The sequence below is a fragment of the Antennarius striatus genome, chromosome 22, assembly GCF_040054535.1.
Source record: "Antennarius striatus isolate MH-2024 chromosome 22, ASM4005453v1, whole genome shotgun sequence".
Classification (NCBI taxonomy): Eukaryota; Metazoa; Chordata; class Actinopteri; order Lophiiformes; family Antennariidae; genus Antennarius; species Antennarius striatus.
The window spans coordinates 9,698,375-9,720,131 of NC_090797.1; the positions used below are offsets into that span (position 1 = coordinate 9,698,375).

A 21,757-nucleotide genomic window follows, 5' to 3' on the forward strand; every position below is an offset into this window, starting at 1 on the left:
ATCAGACTGTCAGTGTGAGCTGGAGAGACTTACATACTGTATTATGTGTTCAAATTATATAAATATATATCAACAAAAATATCCAAAAAATATTTTTAATAGCAAAAAGAAGTCATGATAATTGGAAGCTTAAGATTACAAACTTCAATAACTTAAAAAATGAAAAAGAGAACTTTCATATTTATTTTTTTTTCGAAACGTGACCTTTTAGCCCTAATCTCCTTAATACTAAGGCTTTTACACTTTTAATTTGTCAAGATCACACAGCACTGTGAAAAGAACACTCCCACTCGGTGTTGAGAAAGCATCAAGTATAAATACTAAGAAAACTCCTGTACAGTACCCATTTATGTCAAAACTACAAAATACGTTAGTGTCAGACAAGTGTACAGATTATATACAGTTTAAATACAAAGGAATAATTAATAACTGTTAATGAACATACCAAAATAGAAATGTGACGTGACATAAACGCAGGCTACAACCGATTCAACGCAACAGAACCTGTACGTTTTTGTCCACATTAGCGAATATAGTGGCTACAAGATGCTTTACAAGAGTTTATAATGAATTCATGATTGGCTAGCTGCCAAATGCAAACCAGAGCAAGTTGGAAACTTTTCATCCATGATCAGACATGTGACAGTCAGTCACATGTTAAGTTCTGGTCTTCTGATAAAGTCCTGACACCACAGATGGGGGTTTTTTGTGTGTGTGTGTGGTTTTTTTTCATCTTTTCCTTGGTGGGATGAATTAAATGATTGGTGGAGTGTAAAGCACAGTTGCATGCCTGGAGGTGTGGAGGAGGTGAAGATCGGCACATTCATTTAAGCAGCTGCCGTATCCCATCGGCACATGGTAGGAGTGTGAGAGAGGGAATGGATGAGGAAGAGGCAGCACCTGGTACAGCAGGTGCCCAGTAAACATTGGAGTCTCCTGGCAGAGCAGGGGGGGGGGGGTTATGGATGAGAAATTATTTGGTACAGGAGAGGTACGAGTTTGTGTTTGTATATGTGAAAGGAGAGCGAACAACGTCAGTCCACGTCGCTGAGGTCGCTGACTGGCTCATCCTGCACGATGCTCAGGTGGTTCATGGCGCGGCTGAAGGCGATCTGGACAGCCTTACGGATGCTGGATGTGCGTCCTTCCATCATTTTGATTTTGTCGATGGTCTTGTCCATTCCCAGAGGAACCATCTTGGATCTAGGAAGCCATTGCCTCGGGGAAAGAAAAGAGAACATCTTTATAAACACCACCTGCACCCCGGCTTCATATTATATGTCATAAGAAATAGTACAGATTATGAATCAGCAAATGGTGTTTATTATCCTGATGTTTATCATCCTGGTATTTAATATTTGAGGTGAAAAATGAAGCATAAGTGCTGATCCTCTCATTACTGAAAATAATAATAATAGTAATATCAATAATAATGTGGTAAGGCCTGACGGTCAAATTGAGCTACATCAGATATATAGAAGTTTTAGTGAGCAACACAAGAAACACATGCTCCGAAAGCCAAAGGTGATGTCTTCTGCTTACCCCCTTTTTCCCTGACAACAGCAAAAACATTTCAAAAACGTGTAACAATAAATCATAATGAAAAGCAAGAAACCTTCATACTCGGAAAGCTAGGAGCAATAAAGGGTTTGACTTGTTTGTCAATCAAACCACAATTAACTGTTCAATCACTCATATGACGAAGCAAAGGATGCACATACATACTAAAATTCACAGGTGAAAACAAGACAAATTGTTCCAAATCACCAGTAAATGCTTCAGCCTCAGTTAATCTGCTGGTACTACAATTGCTACATGAAGTCTTTTGCTCTACAAAACCATGCAGGATGTTTTAGACACAAGTAAGATAGATGATAAAATGTGTGCCAAGACAAAGAATTAAAGTATTTTAATTGACTGATAGATGATAAAGGGACAAAATTAAAAAAGCCTATTTCTCAAAATGATTGGAAGTCATTCTTCTTTATGCATTCCACATTCCATTTTAATAACTTGTTGGTGCCATCAGTTCTATTTTTTCTTCTTGGTTTCGATTATCCTTTTCAGCTTCATCATAGCTTTAACAAGATGAGAAAAGTAAAGTTTTTCCAAGTTAGCGGATACAAACACAGTAACCCGTACTGGAGCGTCCCCATCACTCTTAACACCTGAAAACTACTTTCCCAAAGGTGGGAGGCTGAGTGAAATTTTTAAAGGGAGCCATTTGTTCTCTCTTGACAATCGATGTCGCGGGAGAATTACAGACTGACAGGTTGACAGGTTTACCCTTGTAGAAACCTGCGTCACTCTAAATCACTCCTGCTGATAGCAGCACTCACCAGCTGCGCTTGTTGTCGAAGAAGAGGACGAGGTAGAGTTTCTCTTCGGCTTTGTACTGCATCTGCTCTCCGATGCGGAGCACGTCCATGGGGGGCATGGGGATGGACACCCCATTGTGCTGGCAGCCCACGCGTGGCATGTGAGGGTCAATGATCTACACACAGCGGGGGAGGCCAGAGGGGAGTGGAATGCAAAAGCATGTCAAACAGACTGGATAACTCAAGCATGTAGTGATGTCTGTACTATACACATATTCATATACATAAAGGCATGCACCCCATGCTCATGCTACGATCAAATTAACTGGTAAATAGTGAAAGACTGCCCCCTAGAGGATACACAAGTTGTTAGAGAAATGGGCTTTTCCCCTTCAGCAGAACAGCTGCAGTGGAACTACTGCTTCATCCTGTGGGACGCGTGTGTCAAAAATAGGTTCCAGTGTGTCCCAATGTGAAGAAATGACAAGGCAACACAGTCTCAAGTCAGTGATTGTCATGCTTTCGCTCCCACAAACTCACCAAGGCAGGGTAGGAAGGGTATCCACTACATTTGGCCCAAACTAGCTTTAGGGGTTCCAATGCAACAGTTGCAGCACTAGCGGGCATCCAAATATTGCTGTTGCCAACCTCTATGGAAGCGGGAACAATACCAAACAAGTTATGCATGGGTTCAACCACAGACAGAAACACATTTCCAAAGCCAAACAGTCAGAGCAGCAGCACATCAGTGCAGAAAATTACCGGTACCTTCTCCCCTTTAGGAGCCACAAGTGAATGACAGATATGAAAATTTACCAGCCAGTTTTAGCATTTTATTATCCAAATAGGAATTTGACAGAAGGGTACGGTCTCCAGATGCTGACTGGTTAGGTGCCATAATGGCAGGTGAGGTATGAGGACTCACAAAGACTCACAGGTCACTGCCAGAGTCACAAGAAGTTGGCTATGAGCTGTGGTTAATTTCCAACTGTGCTTTTAATATGTGTGTGAATACCAGGTGTCTGCACCTTCTATTAGATTACACACACAGAATTGGTGCTGAAACTAGACTTCAACATGAGGTCAATCCACTTGTTCAAAGGGGGAAAGAAGACCTAGAAGGCCTTGCATAACATGGCATAACATTTAAAGATTTCCCTCAACTGGAAGTTAACAACTACACAGGTTTCACAATGATAGTTTGATTTAAACTAATTACAATTCAGTACCTGCATATTTTTGTAAATACACAAGAAGACAGTGCAATTGTTTTAGGCTGCATTTAATTCACATTTTTATCCTGTTTTCTATTAATCAACAGCCCATGAGGTTCTACCAATGCTAAACACACAGTTTTATCATACTTAATTTTTTCCTGGATAAAATAGGTCATTCTAAGGTGTAACATCTCCCACTGTTGTTTATTACAACTCTTCTTGACAAAAAATGATTTAGTACTAAAGCTACTGGCATAATAAAGACTTTATGACTTGAGTCAGGATGCTAACGCTGGCACCAACAGGAAGTACAGCATGTCTACACAAATAAGCTGAAGAGAGGAAGTGGGGGTAAGGAAGGAAGAGAAGCTATGTTGACATGAGCTAAGGCGAGGAAGAGGTGCTAAAAGCGCACAATGTCCAAGAAAGGAGGAAGTGCAGTGCAATTATTTATCTTCTTGAGATTCCAAAGTATTTTTGCCTTGTAGATACAGGCACAGGTGAAGCAATAAAGCTTGAGTGAAAGACAAACAACAAACTACAAAATAAATTTGGAATTTTGTGAGTCACTATGACTTAGACAAACTATTTTCTTCAGGTATGGATATGCCTGATATATGGCAGTGAGATGAACTAATATATAGTAGTAGTGGTTGTGATATGTCATTTATACTGATGGATTTTGATCGTCATGCAGTCGACTTACCAGCAGCGATGCGTGCCGCTTTAGCAAAATTGCCAGTTTCAATACAGGCAATTAATTCGCTCTTATCATCCACAGTGTTCCTCCGGACCAAAGCAGGTTTCCCCTTCCCACATTTTGGAAGACTGAGAATAGTGCTAAAAAGAAAACAACACAGCAGGTGTTTGGAAACAATGAGATTAATTTAAATCTCATTAGAAATTTAAACCGATCAGCTAAGTATATAAATCTAATCAAACCTTTTATCTGATTGGTTACCTGGTGCTTCCTGGAAGACTACTACATGAGGAGATGGAGGACTCGGAGGCGCAGCGTCTCCGAGGCTCGACGGGCCTGTTGGTTCTACTGGACTCCTCCAGCTCCTTCTCCTCCTCCACTTCCAGAAAGCCACTGGACAGGCCTGACAGGAGACACAACGTCATGTAGGACGAGATTTACAACCACTCACAAAACATACCCAAACCCATAACTCACACAATCACTGAGACAAGCATGCAGAAAAATGTGAGCCTTACTATTACAAAATTGTTGAGACAACACAAGGTTTTGTTTTTAGACCACGAGCTATCCAACATTGTGATCTTTAACAGGAAAAATTGATCGATCAATCTATTTCAGTTCATTGTTTTATGGTCATTCCAGATTGAATTTTTCAAACCTTGAATCAATTCTACATCTGAATAAATGAGTAGCACTGAGTCCATTAGACTGACGCTAAAACATAATGAGAATTACTGAATTATTCAAAGAAATGAGTAGTGTGATCACATAAAACAATGTGGTCATACTTTGGAGCGTGTGTGTGTGTGTGTGTGTGTATGGAAATCAACAAACAGCTGCTAATTCACACACTGATCAGCTACAGAAAGCCCAAAGGGTCCAAAAATGTATGAAGATGTTTCTATTTTCTTTATTATACCTAAAATTCAGGGGCAGAAAAAGGGGAGCAATTTAATTTCAAAAACATTTCTATATTTTCTATTGTTGTAAATTTTATCAACCAATTTCATATGCAGGAAAGGGATCTGAAGATACTTTAGAAATTAAAAAAATACAACCATGTCATAAATCTGCCCTTCAGTCGACTTCAACATTTTAATGTCCAGGAATTCAAGCTACAGACACTGACCCACAGTCCATAACTGACCATTTACAGCTATATACTAGTCTTGACCTCAGTTTTTTTTATTCACACCTTTCTTACCAGTATTGAGTCGTTTCACTGGGGATTCTCCCTCTTCTTCCCGCTCTCCTCTCTCCTCCTCTTCTTCGCTGTCTCTGCTGCCACTGTGTTTCCTCTTCTTGCTGTGAAGCAGCGTTTCCAGTCTGGGTATGACTACTGACAGGAAGGATTTGGAGCCCAGCTGTGTCCCATCTTCATCTTCCTCCTCCTTCTCACCTTCTTTTTTCCCATCCACTCCATCCACTCCATCAGACGCCTCATCTCCAACCTTCGGGGTCTTGTGGAGGCTGGCAGCTTTCGATTTACGGAAGAGCACCGCTGTGCGGCGGTTGACCGTGCCTGCGGGCTCGGCGAGGGTCGACGTGGCAACCACGCTCACATCTCCGTCCAATAAGGAGCTCTGCAGGCTCTCGTGGGCATAGCCGTTGAAGTGCGGCGGAGAAGCAAGCAGGTCTGGTATCTCCCCGTCAAATCTGACCTGTTTGCTAGGAGCCTGATCCTCGCAGTCTGGGGCGGCATCAATCGGTTTGAGCGTGGGGGGCTCGGGATCCGCATCGGAGTGGATGAGGGGAGGGATGGAGTCTGAGAGCTCTAGTTTAGGAGGAAGTGACTTGTCTCCTGAGGGTGGGAAAAGGAGAAAAAGAGGCAGTTTTGACCTCACATCCCATATTTATCATTCATAAACCCACTAAATCAGCCACAAAATCCAACAAACAATCAGACTGTTTTTACATTGACAATTACTTTATATAATGTAATACATGATAATGGATGAATAATAAGAATAAACGATAAGAATAAACGATAAGACCCAAAACACATTGAGAACAGGGAGCACTGCTGCAACACCCACGTTATGTGGCTGCAGAAATGAGGACGTGGATGACTTTTGGGTCTGTCATAAAAGCACAAGACAGTGCAGAGCAGAATAACAATGAGGTACTTTGATGTATTAAAAGACAGCAAAACTACTTTTTCTTTCTCAGGTCATTATAATGTTCTCTATTTAGATATTCCAGACATTTTTTTCTCCACTGAGGAACACAACCACCACATCCAACAGACACACTACTGTCTGTGATTTCAGATGGTGAAGGTTTTGTGTGTCCTTGAACTTTTCCCAGACAGAACTAAATACATCGGACCTGCTAACCTGCTCTTGTACTAGCTACTAGGAACTACAGATGATTATCCATCCTGTCAAATAGATATGCTTTTAAATGTTCTTAACCCTGACATCACACCTCCCAGAAATCCTATCACTGGTATAATCAAGACGGTTTCAGGTTTATTGATTCAGGTTTTGGGAAAGTTCACATGCACATCCAGGGTTCATGTTTTCCGGCAATCGAGGGATATCATGAGGAACCACATGTGACTTTTTCTCTCTGAGGTTTTTGTTCTTAGCTGAGGTCTAATCTGTAACCCCTGACTCTGGTTTCAGAATATTAACTCACAAAAGCCCAGAGTGGAATTTCACTTACATTATTAACTGAACCGAGTAAACATCCATTTAAACCAAGAGCTTGGTAATATTAACCCATTGGATTATTAAATAGTCTAAGAATTACACTTTGCAAAACAAACGTTTGCCTTCAAATTAAGGCATAGTAAATGATCAGAAAATGTACTTTGTAATAAGAAACAATCCATACACACCTTCATCATCCTGAAAATGTCCGTTGGACTTTGATATTTCCTCTTTTGGTTTGTCGAGCTCGGAGCAGGAGGCAGTTGATGAAGATGATGCTGATGTAGAGGGAGCTGTGCAGGTAGAGGAGTGGTGGTGAGAGGGGAGGACTCTCCTCAGACTCATTTCATTGCGCACATCGTTGATGGTCTTTTTCAGCAGCTTTAGCCGTTTGCTACGGGAGGGGCTAGACTTCATGGCACAGGTCAGATCAAACTTCTCCAGGAGCTGCTGCAGCTGCTTGTCCAAAGAAAGATGCTCTCGATTGGCTGGCACCAGTAAGCGGTCCACTAAAGACAGATTTAACTGATCAGATTAAAGAGCGTAACACAGTTTCTTTTGAAAAAGTAAGCGCATCTTTGCAACAGTCCTTACCGTCCTCCCAGGAGAAGGATGGTGATGCTTTGACTTCGGGAGCTTCAGACAGATGCATGCCGCTTTCTCGGTCGAAGCCAATTTTCTCCACATCACGTCGGGCCTTTCTGAGCAAAGCTCCCCCCTGGTCTCTGAGGCGAACAGCAGCCCGGTAGAAATAGGTGTCTTTTGAGTTATATTTCATACAGTTATCAATAATGAGGTTGAAGTCGCTCTCAAACTGCTCCAAGTTGTTGTAGCCCTGCTCATCGATGCGCTGCCGCATGGTGGAGAAGTCCATTGGGTTTTTGATGTGGTCAAGGTAGTCCGGCACCTGAAAGGAAAAAACAATCAATTCAAAAACACTTAAAGATTTTCTCAGTTATGAAGCAAATGTTATTGTATATTGCATACCAACCCTATGTTCTCGATTATTTTAGATACAGCAGTTAAACATGCTAACAGTAGCAGGAAGACACTTCAAACGTTTTTAAAAAAGAAAACAAAAAAGTTGCTATTGCACGTCATGATAACAAATAAAAATATTTATCTACTAGGAATATGTTGGACATCTGGTGCTATAGTTTACGACCAATGTGGGGCTCAAACCCACAACCCTGAGATTAAGAGTCTCGTGCTCCACCGGCTGAGCTAGCCGGGCTTGTGGGATAGGCAGCCCTCCCCCCTCAAAGGAGTCAGCCCGTGGACATTGCTCTCAGGTTACAGATTAATCTCACTAGGAAGACACATTATGCAACACCACCCTGACGGGGAGGGCAGGTTTCACCTGAGCGACTACGACCACAATGCATTACATGGAGCGACTGGTTGTCGGCCGACTCAAGTTTTTCTCTGTGTTTGAGTGTCGTCTTTAAAGGATAGAGGAAATAAAAGATATAGAAAGGAAAGCCTAGGCTGCCTTTATTCTCTCTTCAGAATCAGAATCCCTTAACAATCCCTGAGGGGGAAATTGCATTTGTTACAGTCACTCTGCAGTAGAACAAAGTAAAAAAGTGAGAAAACAGTAGAAAAATTAGAATTAAAAAGAGCAAGGAGAGTAGAGATAAATAAAAGAATAAATAAACAGATTTAAAGACAAACATTATCCTATGTTGTTCAGTAGTGTATTTAGGAAGGATCATCCTTCTATGAAGGTACTCCTTTGTCCTATCAGTGTCCTGTACAGTGGGTGGAACTCATTGTCCAAGATGGCCCTTAGTTTGGACAATGTCCTCTTCTCCAACACAGTAAGTGAGTCTAACTTCACTCCAACAATGTCCCCAGCCCTGCAGATCAGTCTGTCCAGTCTCTTGGTGTCCCCCACCATCAGACCACTGCCCCACACCACACATCATAGAGGAACACATTGGCCACCATAGACTGGTAGAACATCCTCAGCATGGTGTTAACAGTGAATGGCAGTAAAGATATTCAATTGCCTTCTGTTCGTTTTATCTCATCATTACAGTACAAGTTTAATCACATTTTAGAAAAAAATCACAAATCTTCCTTATGAGACAAAACCTGCATTTATTGATACTGTCCTGTTCACAGTAAGACCTGAAACATGCTTTGACAGGACAAAGCCAGAGGAAACTTTGGTGGAAGCCTGGAGCTGTTTAGAGGTCAAAATTGATCTTAAAAGAAGGACAGGGTTGTTAGACTAATGGATCCATCTTGAAGTTTCCCCTCAGGATAACTGGTGCTACTGGTGTGTCCAATATTTATCTGGGAACACAAATGATTCAGTCTTTCTTTGACTGGAGTAAGAGGAAAATGTCAACTCTTTAATTTATCGATAAAATGGATAATATTGAGTAGATATGAATAAAGATAAGACCTAACAAGGGCATTTCACACTCGAGTAAGATTAAATGGGAAAAAAAATTACAAAATTAACACTATTTTCACATTATTAACTTCTCCTCTTCTCCTCTCTCATTTAGCTTCCACTAATTTCCCTGCGGGGATTAATCCGGTATATAAAATTAAATTTAAAAAAACAAAAAAACCCAAAGTGGTTCAAAATTTTTAAAAAAAAAAGACTTTTAAAAAAGCCTCAAAGTGTCAAATGATATTCACCTCACTAACATCAACCGGCTGGGTGAAGATCTTGGCCTGATCTTTTGCCTGAAGCTGGTCCAAGAGCGCTCTGAGCAGAATACTGAAAGGAGTTAACTGCATTTCTAGAAGGGTTTCCTGCTGTTTGATCTACAACACAACACACACAGAAAACATTGGTAGATTAGATTGTTTCATTAATTTATCAGAATTCTTTGATCGGGTGTCCATCTGATTCATCCTCCATTCATACCTCCTCCCTCTTCAGCTTCTCCCTCTTGCGGATCAGCTCCAGCAGCAGCCGTGCTCTTTCCAGGTCGTGTCGGAGGCGATGCCATTCTTTCAGCTGGTTCTTCAGCGCTCGGGTCTCCTCCTCATTCTGCCCCTAGAGAGGAAAATAGAATTAAATATCATGACAAAAGGGACATTTCTCACACATCTTCATGAATTATAAAAACTTTATTGCCCACAGAACCAAGATATAAGTTTGTATACAGAGCATTGTCAAATGCCTTTTAACAACATTAACAAAATGTTAAAAATTGTACTAAGAAAAGCTTATGTTGGTTGTAAAAACTACTGATGCTTTACTAAAAGGCAAAATGAAGACTGATAGCCTTCTGTGAGTGACTGACAGATGAACAAACCAGCCGTGCATTCTTCTGAGACTGTAGGCTTGTCTGAAGGCGACGGATGAGGGGGAGTCCATTTCTCGATTGCCTCTTAAGTGTCCAATAATTAAGAACCAGCTCCACAAATGCTTTCTTCTTCTGGACTGACACCTGGTTCAAAATGGTCTGCAACCTAGAAAGAGCAGAAAGACAGGTGTCACAAGAAAACTGACAGAGAACTACCAACAGTCAAAATAGGTCAATGCCTTCTCTTAGGACTAAACAGGTTTATTCTGTTTGAGACTCTGGTACCAGTCTGGTTACTGGCTGTTGGGGCTTCAGGGTATTTCAAAAATACCAAAACAAACAAGCCTTAAAAAACCTTTACTGGCATGCTATACAAAATCCTTCCCTAGATCAACAATAACACACGAGCACTTATGCTCATAACTATACCTGTGAGCAGGAAATGTAGGTACAGTAGGGGGTGGTGCATCTTCACTTTCAGCTTCAGGATCGGGCTCAGGCTTCTTAGTCTTTGCTTTCTTCTTCCCTTTTGACTGTCCTTTCCCTGCACCTCTCCCCTTGTCCACTTTCCTACATAATCCATTTTTAGGTTTGGCGTCATCGTAGATTGTTAGAGGCCTCCTTACGCATCCATTAGGTGTGTGAGCTCCACAGTAGGCTGTCTTTTTTACAGAGAAGGTGAGCTCTCCTGATTCGTTAACCTCCTTGATCGGCTCCATTTTCATGAAGAGTCCAGCCTTTTGCCCACAGCTGACATGGAAAGCGGTGTAACAGTTGGCTTTGTGGCACTGGATGCATGCCCCCACACCTTTCTCCTTACAGAGATAGCAGGTGAGCTTCCAGCGGGCCGGAGGAATGTGGCTGACACCATCAATGGGTTCAATGAACGTGGTGTTGGAGAAGCCAACCTCAGGGACCCAGAGTGCACACACCACATGGCCCCAGCGGTCATCGTCTGTCCTCTTCACTGCTCCACCCTTGTTAGGGCAAAGTATGCAGTCTGCAGGCTGGGTGGACGACTGGAGGCAGTGTCGGCACAGCCATTGGCCTTCAGGAATGTATGGCACACCATAACATTCCTGGTGCACAGCCACATTGCACACATCACAAAACAGGATAGCATTGCTGTTGTGACACTCTCCATCCATGCAGATGCAGCAGACAGCATCCTCATCAATGGGAGCTTGCTTTTCACTGCCTTGATCCAGACTCTCCAAGTATAACTCTTTCTCAAAGCGGTCGATAAGGAACTCAAAGACGTTGTGAGAAACCTGACTGACCCCTTCACTTCTACGTTTTTCGTTGACCAGATCCAACCAAGAATAATCTTCCTCATCCATGTCATACTCTGTTTCCTCATCTAGCTCTTCCTCTGTCTTCTCTGTATATTTATAAAAGACAGACGCACGCTTAGGAACCGCCGGAAGGTTATATTCCACATTACGAAATTTAGGTTCTGGAAGTTTGGGACCAGGATTAACACCAGCCTGATGTCCACCTCCGTCTCCATGGCCAGTGATGCCTAATGCAGCGTTTCTTTTCTCCTGGTTGTTTTTTAGTCTGACGGACCTCAGGAGTACCTGCTGCTGTGGTTTTTCAGCATTTTCCTTATTGCTGGTACACTCCATCATCTCTTGCACCATAGGGTCATCGTCCGAGATCACATCCAGCTTGTCATATATGCTGATTCGATGGATGCGACCATCGACATCAAACTCCACCATGCGCTGCGCCTGGGCATAAGTTAAGATCTGCTTGTTGGGAGAAGGCTTGATGGGAGATGGGGGTCTCTGCGGCACCGAAGGCCGGTGCTGCCGAGCTTTCTTTTTCATCTTGATGCTCCGTGTTGCTGCGGGAAAAAATGGAGGTGAGGTACGGTAAAAGATACACATGTGCTTCTTTTTCTCAGGTTAGTCCAATTATACAAAGAACAAAGTATTTATTATGAAAGTTCAAGGTCTCAGGATGAACTGCAATCATTTCAATAAATTATATTGCAGTCTGTGGCCTATAAATGACTTATTTATGAAAGTGCAATAAACAATGCCTATTAGTCTGCCTCAACCAAATGAGATGATGCTATCAAAATAATGATGATATTAAGTATGATATGCACAAATTATTACTAGATAATAAAATCTTACTAATCATTTACAAATTACTGAGGAGTATTTGTCCAGATCACATATCTGGTTTACATCTGATTTACATGTACATTAATTGTACATCCAGACACTCGGTGATCCACAATAAGATCCTAAAAGGTCTCAGTAGCATCAACTTTCTCCTCATCCCTGTAAAAAATAAACCAAAACCTGAAGTATGCTCAAAATATCATCTCATATAAATCAGGTCTTAATGTATAACTTGTTTGCCGTGTACTTAACACGTTATTGTTTCTCCCTTAATCTATTTGCACAGTAGTGTATTTTGAATTTACCTGTCTTTTATATTATAAAATGTGTCATATTGTATTATTTCAATCAATTTTCCATACTTTCAATGCATAATTAATTATTGTAGTTAACATTTTGTGAATAATTGAACTATTATTCTGCAGAGTACTTTTAGTTGCTTCATGTATGAACAGTTATAAAGCTACCTTGCCAAGAGCTGACTACTATAATACATGTTTTAGAGACAGAAAGCTGTCTGATCTATTTCTTCTACACATCACAGAAAACCTTTAACCTTTGTGTCACCGATGTAAACACTAAACGAGAGTGTGTACGGATGATACGACTCATGATTCATTTCACAGCCTAACATTACATTGAGATTTCACTTTTAGAGCATGAAATGTTGCAGCATGTTGTATTTTGCAGTTTTGTCACTGAGGTGGGACATTTAAATACGGGGGGAGGCGACCACACAACTACTGTCAGTATGACTGCCTAGGAGTTAGCACTGGTCCGTTTGGTGCAGAGACACCTTTCCATCGACGATCTACAGTCAGGTAGCCAAGTTGCTAACAATAACATTAGCCATCCAGCTAATCAGCAGAGGGAACTAGCCACCCTTTAAACGGAGCAAATGGCGTCAAACAAAACTAGAGCTCTTTGAACGTAGGCTTATTCATAACAATTGTTATATTAAATACTTCTTTAGCAAATACACTACAGGCCTTCTCAACGTCACTGCGTGCACCAAAAACCAAAACACATACCTCGAATTGACGAACAGTTTTGCTAGCTGAAGAAGACTGTAGCTAGCCAGCAGCCTTACAAAGCAGAGGCAATCCGGCCTGCTAAGCGGCTCTACTTCCGAACACTGCGTTCTCATCCAACGGGAGAATGTGGGGTCTTTTCAGTCAGTAATCAAGACAAAAATGCCTGCTTGGTTCCCGTGAAGTTCCGACATTAAATTCCACAGAGAACACACAATTATTTGCTTTGTGTACCATTCATAGGTTACAGTCAGTCGCTAGCCACTGTCGACCAGAGCAAAAAGCACAGCAGCAGCACCACGATCGGCTCATCCCCCAACACAACAATGCGTTTCGCCAGACAACTCCCACCCGTACGCACCACTCTACGTGTGACGGTGGAGGTCATGCTGGTGGTGAGTCGGAGATTTAACACAAAAGCCCATCTGTCACACAATAACTACATCGCTTTTGTTGTAAATCACAATCCATAGGCTGGCAAAGCTTCAAACAAGGCGCCACTTTTAATGTCATTGAATGTGCTAATTCAGCTAGAGCTAAGCAGTAGTCTGAAGTCATAGCCGACATGTGACTTTCAAATTGCTGTCTGTCATGGTTCGGGTTATTGATTCAGCAGTTCTCTCTCGTTACAGAAGACTGCAAGGACACCATCAGAGGCACAACAAACCTCTGCTAAATGTCCCACCCTGGTCACCACTGCCCCAGACTGCATTCATATGTTAAAGAATAGTTTAAAAGTGACGTTTAAAAATGAGGTTTTGCAAATAAAACGGCACATTGTCCCGATTTAAAAATAATCGTACCCGTAGGTCTCCAATACAAACCAGACCACGAGTAATATGTTAACCATTCTCATTTCGCTGAAGCAAATGTGTTCGATTTTTGTTTAAAGGGACGGCCATTGTCTTTCTTTCAAAATAAAAGTTGAAACTGAAATTAATTTGGGGTAATATGCAGACCAGATAACTATTTTGTACTGAATATATTGTTAAATTTTGTTATTATTTTAATGTTAATGTGGTTTATATTTATTGTTAAAAATGTTATTGCTTCTTACATCTACTCCTCAAGCGTAATTTATCTATTAACCGCGCAAAATTGAATTTAAATGGAGAAATCTCAAAGTAAACCAGCGTGTTGCGTGACATCATGATTTATTAAATGTTATTAATGTATTGTCCCTCTCGCCATACTGACGGGCAGCGGGTCCGGTGACGTCATGATAACGCGTTCCTTCCGTCCGACGCTGTGCGGAGCTGCCTCGGCCGAACGTAAACTGCTAGCAAACCAGGAGACAAAAGCAACAAAGTGAGCCCCCTTTGGATCAATCAATGTGTCATATTTAACTGTTTAGGAGCCGAAACCCAGGGATATTAACGTTATCATTAAGAGTAAGTATTCCAAGCGTACTTTTTTGTTCCAAGGCGCTTTAATATGGCTGGAACGTCGTGGTTAGTAGTGGTCTGATTTGGATTCCGTGTGGTTCGTGTGGCTGGTTCTGCCTCGCCAGGTTAGCAAGAATGTCCTGTCTGTGGCCTAGCTGGCGGCTAACTAGTTAGCATTCATGGTGTGGTCCGAAATGTATTTAGCGCATTTTGCGGGGAAATACGACACTAATGGGATAATAGATAAAGTTAAATTGTTTTGGACATTTGTGGTAGAGGTCTATGTGACAGAAGAGTGGTACTTATGTTATTTTTATGCGTATATTGGCATTTTAGGCTAACCCCAGCTAACAGAATAGCCACCGTCGTGTTTACTGATGATAAAGCGAACCAGCTGAAATAATCTGCCAGAAACGTTACGTTTTTGGTGTCCACAAACTTTCAGGGTTCGTTCAAGGTGTTGTTTAGGTGGGAACATTAAACTCATAGCCGGTGTGTAGATAACGTTACTAGCTGTTATGTGAATGCTAGAATGCGTTGGCTATTTTCTGCTGTCCTCTCGCTTCTGCCTGAGAGGAGCTTGAGCCAAACCCGGAAAAACGGTTCCTGCTGCTCACTAAGAAAATTGATTGAGGTGACTTGTTTATGAGGCAAACCCTGATGAATAATTTATCATAAGAATGGATATGATGGTCACCTGCACGAGGTTGGATGAAAGTTATTTATGACCTTGTAACAAAGTTAGATGTTTTTGGGGTAAACCTGTTCAGTTAGGCAAATATTTTCGGAGTTTAACGTGACTTGTGTAAACTTGTGCAATGTTAACTGTCTTCTTGGTCTTGTTTGTGTGTGTGTGTTCTATAAAATATTTTTTTTTGTAATGAGTATTATAGATATGTTAGCGAATTATTTTATATTGTGTTACTGTTTTAATTATTGACTTGTTTTGTCCATTATAGAAATTATTGATATAAGGAGAAGAATGTCTGTGTAGGTCCTCAGCCATCCGAGTCAAGGTTTGTTCCAACCTTAACAGGTCTAGTTGGCTTTGTTGTTCTTTGTGAGGAGAATTAGAGTAAATAGACCGACCAACAGACCTTGATTTAGGCAAATCTACAGAGATTTTACACATTATTACACATTATGTACACTTATTTACTAAATTAATTTCTAAACATTTCTTAAGTACTCCTTGCTTAAGTGATGGAGTGTCATAAATCCATGCATATGTACTGCTTGCATGAACTGAAAGTGTTTATGATTCAATTCAAAAGTAATTTGGAGGCTGTGGAGTCTGGTGCATATTTGTAGAGTTTTTCAATCACCCCATTAAATTTGTGAAAAAGACTGAATAAAAAAATGTCAACAAAGGCTGAATATTATTTGGATCTGATATTGCATTGCTATTTTTTAAGACTGCTTTGGGTATAACTAATCAAATGTTTTCTATTTAGATCTTTTTTGGGCACAATTGACTTTATTTTTCATAAATGAGACTCAGTGTTGTCCTTCAAGCATACTTACATTTTAATGAGATTATTGTGACTGTGTGCTAATAACGTATCAATAGTTTTGGAATATTATTGCAGAGTGGTAAACTGAGCGTATCTTTTTAAATATGAATAGGTTAGCTTATGAATAGTTTAGGATATGGATAGGTAAAAAATTTTCAAACACACTAAAAAATGGAGCTTATTTCAGTCATTGGATCCTCATAAACACATGTGTGCTACCATTTGTTTAAGTGTGTAATGAAAACATTTTCATTCAAGGTTCTGCTACAAAATGTGAGGACTTGAGCACAATTTTAGATTTGCAGCACTTTTTTTCCATTGATCTTCCTTACCAGAGAGTTATATAATCAAATGTCACTTAATGAAGTGTTGCCAAATCTTTTTTTTGCTTGATGGGTCATTGTAATATCCAGTGTGGTTGTTTTGCATGTTAACTACGGCCTATGAATGCTGTTCCGCATGCCTGCCAGGCCGAACCTGCATATGAAAATGAGACAGCGTAGCCTCACAGAAACCGGTCATAATACTGTGTTCATTCAGGGCTAAGTGTTCTGTTCTTTTTTTTTCTTTTATTCTGATATTTTGTCTTGTACTTTCTGGAGCAATTTAACTGTACGATGAAAAAAAAAAGCTATTTCCCCCTCCGGAATTAATAAAGGGTTCTGAGTCTAGGTAGGACAGAGTTTTGTGAATGGAGAAACTGTGTCAAGTTGTAGCTTTAATATCAAACTGTGCATAAAAAGCCATGTTATTTTTAACAATACACTGAATCTCTTCTCTCTCTGCCTGTCCAGGTTGTGTACAGTGAGGTCATAAATGGGGAGGGATAAGCAGGCACCCTGTGTCCCAGAAAGCCACACACTCTTCACAACACCAGCTTGAGAACTGCAGTATCGATGACTGCACCTGAAAAAAGTGATCACATTTGACAACACAGGCCTGAATATTCTACTGAAACTCCTGGACTGCTACCATGGATGGGGAGGAAGAGGTCTCTCACACAAGTGAGGATATGGTCAGTGAATTTATGGGCTCCATACAGAGTAAAAGAAGTGAAGCAAAAGGGACCTGCCTGAAAATTGAGGGCCAGGATGGCTATGTGTTCAAATCATACAGCATTCATCCTCATGAGACTGTTTATGCAAATTCACCATCTTGCTCGTCAGTAACACTGGATAAAGACTCTCCCGCTTCTGCTCATTTATCTTCTCAGGATGACAAACAGCTAGACTCAGATCAAGCAAGTGAAAGTGATCCAGATTCTCCTGCTTTGTCCAGTAAATGCCTAAACATTGATACTGAGGGAAATTTTGATCACGAACAGTATGAAACTGATAATGTGGAAAGTCAACATATCAAAGAAAGGATTGGGGGTGCAAATAGCATGGAGGAGGACACCCAGGATGATGACAGGCTAGCATTTGGTAGCTCAATTGGCCCTTTTTTAAATAGGGATTGTGATGACTATAATAATCTATTCAGTGGATACACAAGCACCCTTTATGATGTTGCCATGGACGCTGTTACTCAGAGCCTTTTGTCATCTATGAGGAGTAATTCCAACCCTCGAAAAAAATCTCCTGCTTGGAATCATTTCTGCATATCACCACGAGATAGTACCAAAGCAATCTGTTTGTACTGCATGAAAGAGTTTAGTCGGGGTAAGAATGAGAAAGACCTCAGCACAAGTTGTCTAATGAGGCATGTACGAAGGGCTCACCCCACTGTCCTTGTACAAGATGGAGCAGATGCAACCTCATTTAGTCTAAATAGCTCTCTTGCAACTCCTTTGATACCTCCCTCCCCAGGCTCACCAAATAATGGAGACTTGACAAATAGCACTATGTCTTCTGCCTCAAAGAACATGTCACCGTCCACTTCCTCAGTTGAAAATTCAGATCTGTCATCCAAAGAAGTGTTGCCCAAAGTCGAACCAAAACTTGATCCATATACCAAGACTGAAACTGCTTGCAACATGCTCTTAGCCTCACATTCCAATGAAAGCAATCTTGAAGACATCTCAGATGGAGGGCCCGAGCGCCTTCCCGGGACCCCTAAAATCTCAAGTTCACGTCGCCGTTCAGCTGTATGGAAACACTTCTACCTGTCGCCTGCTGATAATTCCAAAGCAGTGTGTATCCACTGCATGAATGAATTCAGTAGGGGTAAGAATGGGAAGGATTTGGGAACGAGCTGTCTTATTCGTCATATGTGGAGGGCCCACAAAGAGGTTGTCATTGAAGAAAATGGACTGGGCAATCACATTCCCCCACCCTATACAAACCCACCCTCACTTTTGCCCCGCACGCAACTACTGGATCCACTGGAAATTAAAAAAGAACCACCCCTTCTTCCCTCATCTCCAGAAACCATATCAGATGAATTACCCCAAAACATTGAGGATATAAAAGAGGACTCTGACGAGATGATGAATCTACCAGAGCAGGAGTCCTCTCTTAATCTGTCTCTCAAAGCTCAGGGGGAGGATACACCCTCTACTTCCTCACCATGCGACCTTTCTGAGGGCCCCAGTCTCAATCACAATCATTCTGTTTTCCAGCAAAATAAGAAAATTATGAAACGGGTAAAATCTGAAGTGTGGCACCATTTCATAGTGTCTCCAGTTGACCAGTTAAAAGCACTGTGCCGTTACTGTCCATGTGTCATCAGTCGAGGGAAACGGGGTGACTTTGGTACAAGCTGTCTGATGAGGCATCTTATGAGACGTCATCCAGATGTTCTCAAAAACCAAAAAAGCACAGATGAAAAGGAATCTTTCCCTCATCCCTACAGCGATCTCACAGCAACAGGCACAGTTTCAACCAAAGAAACTGAGAGCCCTGTCAGTGAGAAAAAGCCCCAGTCCCTGCCTGCGTTCAGCAAAAAGACGTCAAAACTGTGGAACCATTTCTCCATATCACCTGCTGATCCCACAAAGGTGGTTTGTTTGCACTGTAGCCGCACAATTAGCAGAGGCAAAAAGACTACAAACCTCGGCACGAGCTGCCTCTTCAGGCACATGCAGAGGTTTCATGGACATGTTCTTGAAAGTAACAATTCTATCTCAGGTGATGTGCCGTCTGCTGGAATTCCCATTAAACAAGAACTCATGGACACCTCTACTTTTGAGACAGAACAGAAAACTTTTGATGAGCACCACCCGGTTGCCAAAAAAATAACCAAACTTATTGCAGAAATGCTCGCACTGGATCTTCAGCCATCAGCTATGGTAGAGAATACTGGCCTGAACAGACTACTTGAGTTCCTCCAGCCCCAGTATTCTCTACCGTCTTCTTCTTACTTTACCAGCACTGCCATACCAGATATGTACGAAAGGGTGAAGGATGTTGTGCTGACACACCTGAAAGAGGCTGAAGGGGGTGTTGTCCACTTCACAACTAGTATTTGGGTCAGTAGCCAGACAAGGGAATACCTGACACTTAGTGCCCACTGGGCAACGTATGAGTCAACAGTCAGACCCCAGGGTCAGGACTTTCACTGCTCTGCTCTCCTCAGTGTCACACAAATAGACTGTGATCATGATATGCATGCCATCCCAAAACAGCTAGAGTTTCTGTGGGATTCTTGGATCACTTCATCAGGGCTGAGAAAGGGGTTCACTGTAACTGATAACAGCACCATCATAAACACCTTGGAGGACCATGGTCATGTCACCATGCAGTGTTTTGGACACACCATAGACCTCATTGTTAGTGAAGCCATAAAGAGCCAGAGGATGGTTCAGAACCTTCTGAGTATTGCACGGAAGATCTGTGAAAGAGTGCACCGCTCAGCAACGGCCAAGGAGAAGCTGGCTGAACTCCAGAAGGAACACCAGCTGCCAGAAAACCAACTGATCCCGGATGTCCCTTCCAAGTGGAGGACCTCAGTTTTTATGCTGGAGCGGCTGGTGGAACAGAGGAACGCCATTGACGAGATGTCTATAGAGTGTAATTTCAGGGAATTGATCAGTTGCGATCAGTGGGAGGTGATGCTGTCAGTCTGCAATGCACTGAAACCTTTCGAAGTCGCCTACAGGGAGATGAGCAACCGCACTGCCACTCTGGGACAGGTCATACCACTCATTCACATCCTGAATAGAAAGATTGACCTCCTCTTTGATGAAACTGTGGGTATAGACAACATGCTCAGGTCTCTAAAGGAATCCATGGTGAGCAGAATGTCTGTTATTCTGCATGACCCACGATACATCTGGGCGACCATGCTGGACCCACGATACAAGACGTCATTGTTCACGGAGGAAGAGGCTGAGCAATGTAAACAAGATTTAATCCTGGAGCTTGATTCTTCCTCTTCTACCTCAGAGGCAGTTGAGTCCCCGCTGCCCAATGGTTGCAACGAGTTCCCCATTTCATCTGAAATCCCCAACGCAACCAAGGAAAATCTGTGGTCCATGATGACTGACCTCCGGCAAAAAATAAAACAAGAGGAGAAGCCAAAGTCCTCAGAGCTGGCAGTGCTGGAGTACCTTGAGGAAGACATACTTGATCAAAGCTGTGACCCTCTCGACTATTGGAACCTGAAAAAGTTCCTGTGGCCTGAACTTGCCAAAGTAGCCGCCCGTTATGTGGGCTGTCCTCCCAGCATCGTCCCAACAGAGACACTGTTCAGCACAGCTAGTGTCAACTGTACCCTTAACCCACCCAAACCTTTACTGGAAAACATGGAGGGTCTGCTGTTCCTCAAAGTCAACCTCCCACTGATTTATTTTCAGTACTGATTATCACTGACCGTTAACTTGAAAACCCTTGATTAAGGACCAAGTTGCATAGCTGTGAAATGGGGTTTTCTGGTGGGCAAAATGTAAAATATCAATGAACTCACTGATTCTCAATGCAAAGGCCAGATTTGGAGGTTTTATTGAATTCTGTGTACTACTGTTAAACACTTATGAGCTGTTATGACAAAAATGTCTCAGTCTAAAGTGTATCAGGGAGGGAGGGTTTTTCTAGCTGTAGGGGTTGGTGTTCATGTGTTTGCCTGTAAATCGATGTAATTGTTTCTTCTGTGTCTACTCTCTCCTTGTGCCTTACCAAAACTACTTCAGGTCAGAATGCTGTAAATATTTTTGTTAAATTGTGCAGAACACGTCAGGATGCTTTTTGATCATGATCACACATAGATGCAGAGTTTTTGTGAATGAAAACATGGCCCAAAAATAAATGCTGTGACTGAAAGATATTTAAAGTTAATGTTATTTAATTTTCATTGTGAATTTGTGGCTCTTGGTACTGTCGTTTAGAAATAGACATTTTTTAACTTCCTTCAATGTTTTTTCTTAAAGATGTATAATATTACTGTATTTTCTGAATAAGGAGTTTGTTTGAAATATACAAATTTGTCTCTTAAGCACAATTTTAAGTTTATGTCCAGGGGATTAAATTATGGGTTTATTATTTAGTAAAACAATGTACTGTACATTTTATATTAAATAAATTCTGAACCTAATTTGATAAATGTTTTAGCATTAAGACCTGAATCATGCAAATTTTGTGGTCAATTGTAAA

The 21,757-nt window shown here is 41.5% G+C and overlaps 2 protein-coding genes across 4 annotated transcripts; one reads left to right on the forward strand and one right to left on the reverse strand.

Moving 5' to 3' along the window:
- Positions 1–160: 160 nt before the first annotated feature.
- On the reverse strand, positions 161–13,650 carry brd1a (bromodomain containing 1a). Of its 3 annotated transcripts, none has more exons than XM_068306486.1 (13): positions 13,331–13,644; positions 10,594–12,013; positions 10,174–10,330; positions 9,780–9,911; positions 9,548–9,676; positions 7,487–7,799; positions 7,081–7,401; positions 5,443–6,039; positions 4,497–4,638; positions 4,242–4,375; positions 2,859–2,968; positions 2,340–2,494; positions 161–1,218 (listed from the first exon to the last, which is right to left on the reverse strand). In XM_068306486.1, the coding sequence occupies exons 2-13, from the start codon at positions 11,994–11,996 to the stop codon at positions 1,035–1,037; spliced, it is 3,777 nt and encodes a 1,258-aa protein (XP_068162587.1). In that variant the 5' UTR covers positions 11,997–12,013; positions 13,331–13,644; the 3' UTR covers positions 161–1,034. The 3 variants fall into 3 exon arrangements, with proteins under 3 accessions (XP_068162587.1, XP_068162586.1, XP_068162588.1); XM_068306485.1 differs by having other exon boundaries at positions 10,162–10,330; XM_068306487.1 differs by lacking the exons at positions 161–1,218; positions 2,859–2,968 and having other exon boundaries at positions 2,352–2,494; positions 10,162–10,330; positions 13,331–13,650.
- Positions 13,649–21,754, forward strand: zbed4 (zinc finger, BED-type containing 4). The gene is made up of 4 exons (XM_068306489.1): positions 13,649–13,725; positions 13,963–14,067; positions 14,534–14,721; positions 17,024–21,754. The coding sequence occupies exon 4, from the start codon at positions 17,203–17,205 to the stop codon at positions 20,968–20,970; it is 3,768 nt and encodes a 1,255-aa protein (XP_068162590.1). The 5' UTR covers positions 13,649–13,725; positions 13,963–14,067; positions 14,534–14,721; positions 17,024–17,202; the 3' UTR covers positions 20,971–21,754.
- Positions 21,755–21,757: the final 3 nt, after the last annotated feature.

Bases quoted from the DNA above. Each gene is read 5' to 3' on its own strand.
- zbed4 (XM_068306489.1), top strand. From the start codon at position 17,203: ATGGATGGGGAGGAAGAGGTCTCTCACACAAGTGAGGATATGGTCAGT.
- brd1a (XM_068306485.1), bottom strand. From the start codon at position 11,996: ATGAAAAAGAAAGCTCGGCAGCACCGGCCTTCGGTGCCGCAGAGACCC. The intron at 9,677-9,779 runs GTATGAATGGAG...GTTGTGTTGTAG, and splicing joins AGAAGCTGAAGAGGGAGGAG to ATCAAACAGCAGGAAACCCT. The intron at 7,800-9,547 runs GTGAATATCATT...TTTTCCTTTCAG, and splicing joins AGCCGGTTGATGTTAGTGAG to GTGCCGGACTACCTTGACCA.